This window comes from Nerophis ophidion, linkage group LG10, assembly GCF_033978795.1.
Source record: "Nerophis ophidion isolate RoL-2023_Sa linkage group LG10, RoL_Noph_v1.0, whole genome shotgun sequence".
NCBI classification, from domain to species: Eukaryota; Metazoa; Chordata; class Actinopteri; order Syngnathiformes; family Syngnathidae; genus Nerophis; species Nerophis ophidion.
This window is the reverse complement of record NC_084620.1, coordinates 51126836-51134700: the sequence shown is the minus strand read 5'-3', so window position 1 is coordinate 51134700 and position 7865 is coordinate 51126836. Positions and strand designations below refer to the sequence as shown.

The 7865-nt window shown below is 29.9% G+C and overlaps 1 protein-coding gene across 2 annotated transcripts in view; it reads left to right on the top strand.

Annotated features, from left to right (window-relative positions):
* The window catches only part of LOC133560968 (monocarboxylate transporter 2-like), a 59039-nt gene extending 52573 nt beyond the window's left edge, over positions 1-6466 (top strand). For both annotated transcript variants that reach the window (XM_061914042.1, XM_061914041.1), the window contains exon 5: positions 1-6466. This exon is cut by the window's left edge and continues 118 nt beyond it. In XM_061914042.1, coding sequence (XP_061770026.1) covers positions 1-127 — 127 coding nt within the window. In that variant the 3' untranslated portion in view covers positions 128-6466.
* The last annotated feature ends 1399 nt before the right edge of the window (positions 6467-7865 follow it).

Below are 7865 nucleotides of genomic sequence, written 5' to 3'. Positions count from 1 at the left end.
CCGCGAGCGCAAGCAGCTCCAGCAGTACACGCCGGCCGGCACCGAGGACCCGGACCCGGTGGGCAAGGAGGCGCAGCCGGGCCAGGAGAAGGGCCAGGAGCCCATGCAGAGGGAAACCAACATGTGAAGAGAAGACCACCGGAGCTTGCCTAAAGAAATGGTTCAGCGATGATCAATCTGAAGCCAACAGATGCCTCGTGGTCTTCCACCTATATATATATATATATATATATATATATATATATATATATATATATATATATATATATATATATATATATATATATATATATATATACATATCCTTTATACAATGGTCAATACCGGGGTAAAGCGCAATATACGTTAGGTCAGGAAAAAAAAACCAAAGGTAATATTATCCCTACTAGCCTGTTTCGCCAGTTTCCCTGGAGTCTATAGTATTTTGACGAGCAGGAAAAACAGGCTTGTAGGGATGATGTAGCCTCTGTGTGTTTTTTCCTGACCTAACGTATATGTATTTATGTATACATGTATACATATATATGTATACATGCATATACTGTATGTATATATGTATACACGCATATATATAAATGTATATATGTATACATACATATACTGTATATGTGTATACTGTATACATATGTATGTATACATACATATATGTATACACGCATATATGTATGTGTATACATGCATATATACGTATGTATACATACATATGTATACATACATATATATGTGTATACTGTATGTATATATGTATACATACATAAATACATACGTATGTATGTACATGCATTTATGTATGTGTATACATGCATATATATGTATGTATATATGTATGCACACATACATATGTCTACATACATATATATGTGTATACTGTATATATGTACATATGAGTATACTATGTATGTATGTATATATGTATACATGCATATATGTATATATACATGGATATATATGTATACATACATATATATGTATGTATACATACATACATATGCATGTATACGTACGTATGTATATATGTATACATGAATAGGAAGGTATGACTATATGTATACATATATTGTGCATGTATGTGTGTATATACATAAATATATATGCATGTATATATGTACACCTATATACATTTATATGTATGTATATATGTATACATGCATATATGTATGTATATATGTATACATACATATGCATGTATACATATGTATTTTTTATATGTATACATATACCGTATATGTATGTGTATACATACATACATACATGTATATAGGTATACATATATACTAGCATTTATATATGTATACATATATATATGTATATATAATATGTATGCATATATACATATGTATGTCTGTTTATATGTATACATATATACATGTATACATAAGTATGTATGTAATAATGTATTAATGTATGTGTGTACACATACATACATATGTACATGTATACAAATATATATGTATGCATGCGTGTGTGTATATACATGCAAATAATATGTATATGTACATATGTATACTTATATATGTATATGCGTATGTATAAATAAATACACATATATATGTGTATGTATGTGTGTATTTATATTAATATTTATTACACCTATTTATTAACTGTAGTAATTCAATCAGGCGACAAATGCTGGCATTTCTAAAAAAAGGGTCCCAGGTGAATGATGAACTCCACCACACACGTCTTCCAATCACAGAAATATTTGTCCTTGGGAAGTCGGCCCAGCAGCCTGCTCCCGCCTCTACTTCTTGTTGTTATTGTTTAACAACAACAACGACGACAACGACATGATGCACTCACTCTGCGACTCGGCTGTGCTTCCTCTAAATATATCCTAACTTCCTGTGGTAAGCTGAATGTACTTCCTCTGCAGGCCTTACTTAACCAGCTACAACTCACCAAAATGTCTTTTCCCCCAACACATAGTCTCCCATTTCTGCATCTTTTTAACTCTCATGACTTCACGTCCCCAATTGTTCGACCCTTGGAGGATTTAAAGGGCAAGTGCACTTTTTTGGTGGAGTTTCGCCCATCCTTTACAATCCCTATGTGACACAGGAACACTTTTTTTAATGCATTCTAAGGCACAGATGAGCACTAACAAGAGTCAGCTAACAACGGAGCCAATAAGAGTCGATCTATTCCGCCTATTAAGCTACTAAGTCATTATTTTTTTCTTAAATGTCTATACATTTTAATGAAATAAATACAATATTATTAAAGACATGCACATGTATGCATGCTAACATTAAAGTGCTAACTTTCTTTGCTAAATGCACTAATTTTTCTTGAGTTCCCAGCTATACACCTTAGTCATGTTAGCTTGCTAGCATGCTAACCTTTTATTTTATTTATTTATTTTTAGCTAATTTTGCAACCGTTTCACCCAGAGTCATAAAACTTGGTATGTGACACTTGTTACCTGTTAGCATGCAAATGATAGCATGCTAGCAGGCTAATTTAAGCATGCTAATTTTTACTTTTTTTTCTATTTTTCGCAGCCATACAACCTAGAGTCATATAACTTGATATGTGACACAAGCTAACTATTATCATGATAACATCAGCTTGTTAGAATGCTAACATTAGCGTACTAGCATGTTAAAATTAGCATGGAAACTTTTTTTTGGTTTGAGCTATTTTTGCAACCGTTTCACCCAGTCATAAAATTTGGTATGTGACACTTGTTACCTGTTAGCATGCAAATGATAGCATGTTAGCAAGCTAATTTTAGCATGCTAATTTTTTGTTGTAATTTTACACTTTTTTTCTATTTTTCGCAGCCGTACACCCTAGAGTTATATACCTTGGTATGTGACACAAGCTAACTATTATCATGACGACAACAGCTGGTTAGAATGCTAACATTAGCGTACTAGCATGCTGAAATTAGCATGGGAACTTTTTTTTGGTTTGAGCTATTTTTGCAACCGTTTCACCCAGTCATAAAATTTGGTATGTGACACTTGTTACCTGTTAGCATGCAAATGATAGCATGCTAGCAAACTAATTTTAGCATGCTAATTTTTTGTTGTAATTTTACACTTTTTTCTATTTTTCGCAGCCATACACCCTAGAGTCATATACCTTGGTATGTGACACAAGCTAACTATTATCATGACAATGTCAGCTTGTCATAATGCTAACATTAGCGTACTAGCATGCTAAAATTAGCATGCAAACTTTTTTTTGTTTGAGCTATTTTTGCATTCGTTTCATCCGGAGTCATAAAACTTGGTATGTGACACTTGTTACCTGTTAGTATGCAAATGATAGCATGCTAGCAAGCTACTTTAAGCATGCTAATTTTTTCTTGTAATTTTACACTTTTTTTCTATTTTTCACAGCCATATACCCTAGAGTCATATAACTTGGTATGTGACACAAGCTAACTATTATCATGATAACATCAGCTTGTTACAATGCTAACATTAGTGTACTAGCATGCTAAAATTAGCATGCAAACTTTTTTTTGTTTGAGCTATTTTTGCAACCGTTTCACCCGGAGTAATAAAACTTGGTATGTGACACTTGTTACCCGTTAGCATGCAAATGATAGCATGCTAAAAGGCTAACTGAAGCATGCTAACTTTTTCTTGTAATTTTACACTTTAGTTTTTTCTATTTCCGCATCCATACACTTGGGAGTCATATAACTTGGTTTCTGACACAAGCTAACTATTATCTCGGTTACGTTAGCTTGCTAGAATGCTAACATTAGCATACTAGCATGCTAACTGTTATTTATTTTATTTTTTTAGCTATTTTGGCAACCGTTTCACCCAGAGTCATAAAACTTACGTGACACTTGTTACCTGTTAGCATGCAAACGAAAGCATGCTAGCAAGCTAACTTAAGCACGCTAACTTTTTCTTGTAATTTTAACACTTTTTTTTCTATTTCCGTAGCCATACACCTTAGAGTCACATAACTTGGTATGTGACACGAGCTAACTATTACCATGCTCACGTTATCTTGCTAGCATGCTAACATTAGCATGCTAACTTTTTTTTGGGTAATTTTACACTTTTTTCTTTTATTTCTGCAGCCATACACCTGAGAGTCATATAACCTGGTATGTGACACAAGCTAACTATTATCATGGTCACGTTAGCTTGCTAGCAGGCTAACATTAGCATTAGCATGCTAACTTTTTTTTTGTAATTTTACACTTTGTTCTTTTATTTCTGCAGCCATACACCTTCGAGTCAAACACCTTGGTACGTGACACAAGCTAACTATTACCATGGTCACGTTAGCTTGTTAGCATGCTAACATTAACATGCTAACACTTTTAGTTGATTTTTTTTGCTATTTTTGCAACTGTTTCCCTCCAGAGTCATGTAACCTGATACGTGACACTTTTAAAATGTTAGCATGCAAACGTAATGCGTGCTAACATTAAAGTGCTAACTTTATTAGCTATATTTGCAAATTATATTTTTAAAATGGTCAGTTTGAGTGCGTCGGGGGTTTGTGAAGTGCAGGCACAAGTGCAGTTGGCCTTTAAACCTCCTGGTTTTCCTGCTAGCATCTCCTCCAAGCTAATGTTTGCACAAAAATGCGTGTGATTCTCACCTTTTTTGTCAGTATTGACCAAAAACAATGGTATCATTTAATTGAATGTGAATTTTCCTAGCAGCAGAAGTATGTTGATGTTCTTTTCTTCCTCCCTTCACTGGCTGTTGAGTGTCCCTGAACGCCGCATAACACTGCCCCCCGGTGGCCAGAAGCCGCCATCACAGCTTCTCTTTTTGCAGGCTCAGGACTCTTTGTTGGTTCTTCTGGTTTTTTGTCCCGAGTCTATTTAAAACATCACTTGCTGCTGTCTCATTCCGGCCAGACACTTTTTTTGTGTGTTTTGGACTTGATTTCTTGGAACAAAATAGTGAAATTTGATGAACCTTTTTTTTGTTGTTTATTTAGATTTTAAGGCATTTTTTGTGTTGAATTAGCAGAATGTTGAAGTTGATGATTAGGAGCCTCAACTACCATTGTCCTGAACAAAGTAGTCTCTAGTGCCTTAATATTATTATTACTATTATTATTATTATTATTATTATAGACCAGGGGTCACCAACCTTTTTGAAAGCAAGAGCTACTTCTTGGGTACTGATTAATGCGAAGGGTTACCAGTTTGATACACACTTAAATAAATTGCCAGAAATAGCCAATTCGCTGAATTTACCTTTAATATATATATATATATATATATATATATATATATATATATATATATATGGGTATTTTTGTCTGGCATTCCATCGTACATTTTTTTTCCTTTTACGTAAGGTTTTTTGTAGGGAATAAATGCTAAAAAAAACACACACACCAAATAAAACGGTTTAAAAGAGGAAAAAACACGGTTTAAAAGAGGAGAAAAGACGAAAAAAATTAAAATTTAATTTTGAAACATAGTTTATCTTCATTTTTGACTTTTTAAAATTCAACAAGAAAAAAATGTAAAGAAAAACTAGCTAATTCGAATCTTTTTGAAAAAATATTAAAAATGTATGGAACATTATAAATTTTTCCTGATTAAAATTAATTTTTAGAAAATTTTGAAAACATGTTTTGAAAAGGATAATATCCAATCTGCACTTTGTTAGAAAATATAACAAATTGGACCAGGCTATATTTCTAACAAAGGCAAATAGTTATTTCTTCTAGATTTTCTAGAACAAAATTTTTAAAAGAAATTCAAAAAACTTTGAAATAATATTTAGATTTGATTCTACAGATTTTCTAGATTTGCCAGAATAATTTTTAAAAAATTTTAATCACAAGTTTCAAGAAATATTTCACAAATATTCTTCATTAAAAAAAAAAAGCTAAAATGAAGAAATACATTAAAATGTATTATTCCTTACAATAATTTTTTTTTTTACTTGAAAATCGATTTAAATTTTCGAGAAAGGAGTGGAAGGAATTTAAAAGGTAAAAAGGTATATGTGTTTAAAAATCCTTAAATAATTTTTAAGGTTGTATGTCTTGTATGTCTTTCTGAAAGTTATAAGAAGCAAGGTAAAAAAATAAATGAATTTGTTTAAACAAGTGAATACCAAGTCTTTAAAATATTTTTTTGGATTTTCAAATTGTATTTGAGTTTGTCTCTCTTAGAATTAAAAAATGTCAAGCAAAACGAGACCAGCTTGCTAGTAAATACAAAAAAATAAAAAATTGAGGCAGCTCACTGGTAAGTGCTGTTATTTGAGCTATTTATAGAACAGGCCAGCGGGCGACTCATCTGGTCCTTACGGGCTACCTGGTGCCCGCGGGCACCACGTTGGTGACCCCTGGTATAGACGGACTCATGTTGTGTTGCTGAAAATGGTATTTTAGTGTGTCTGCATAAAGGTAGACTTTATTCATCCAGATTGTATTTTGACTCTACCTCTGCAGACGTGACGGTGAAGTCTTCCTTCACCGGAACAATAAAATGTATTCCGTATATCCAACCTGACAACTGGAATGTTGCCATGATTTTTTTTTCACCGCAGCACAATGTAACCGACATTACATTTCTCAAGTATAGATTTTTAAAACATACTATGTTACTGAAATACTCATAAAAATGTAATAAAGTTAATCACAAATCTTTTCATGAAATGAGTGAAGGGGGAAAAAAAACACTTTTTGCTGTATATTACTTTAAATATTAATTAAAACAATAGATTGAATTATTAAAATATTATCGGAATTATTTATTTCAATATTGATATATGTTGTAATTAATTGCAATCATCAACATTTACAATAGATTGAATTAAATAATCTGAATTATTTGAAATATTATTAAATAATCTGAATTATTTATTAAAAAAATTAAATATTCTATAATTAATTGCAATCAACATTTTCCTAAAATGTTTTATGATAATCTTATAAAAAATAAAATATTTTTATGCATTTGAGATTATTTTTAAATGTCGCCTAAGCGTTTAGTCTTTTGTTTATATATTTCTGTATGGAAAATAATTGGAATGTAAATTTTTAATTAAAAAATATATTACATATAAGTCAGTAAATCATCCTCAAATATGAAACTGAATAAATGTTTTTATGCATTATAAATTTTTATTAAAAGTAACGTAAGCATTTAATATATATATATATGTATATATGTATATATATATATATATATATATATATATATATACATATATATATATATATATATATAAATAAATAAATAAATATATATATATATATTTATATATTTATATATTAAATATATAATATAATACAATATAATATATATGTATATATGTATGTATATATATTCATATATATATATATATATACACTTATATATTTTTATAAATATATGATATATATATATAATAAATAAATTCCAAGCATGCATCAATAAATTTTTCCAAAATGTTTTGAACATAACCAAATAAAACGTTTTTTTTTTTTACGAATTAGAGATTTCTTATTATTATTGCAGATTAAACATTTGGTATTTTCTTAAATATGTGAAATAATCAGAATTTGTATTTTATTAAAAAAACAAAACATATATATATATATATATATATATATATATATATATATAATTTGATTATGTTTTAAATTAAACAAACATTTAAATTATTAGTAAAATATACATCAATTATTAATAACTGCATTTTCCTAAAATGTTTTAGAATTAATCCTATAACAGTACATACACCAATGCATTAGATTTTTTTAATGTAGCTTAAATATTTCGTTTTATAGTTAACACATTTGAATTTGAATTAATCTGAATACTTATTTAAATAAAAAATATAAATCAAAGCAATTTCCTGTTTTTAAATATAATCAATCATGTCAAACAGTAAAAAAAATGTTCATGCGATATTTTATATTATTGTGTA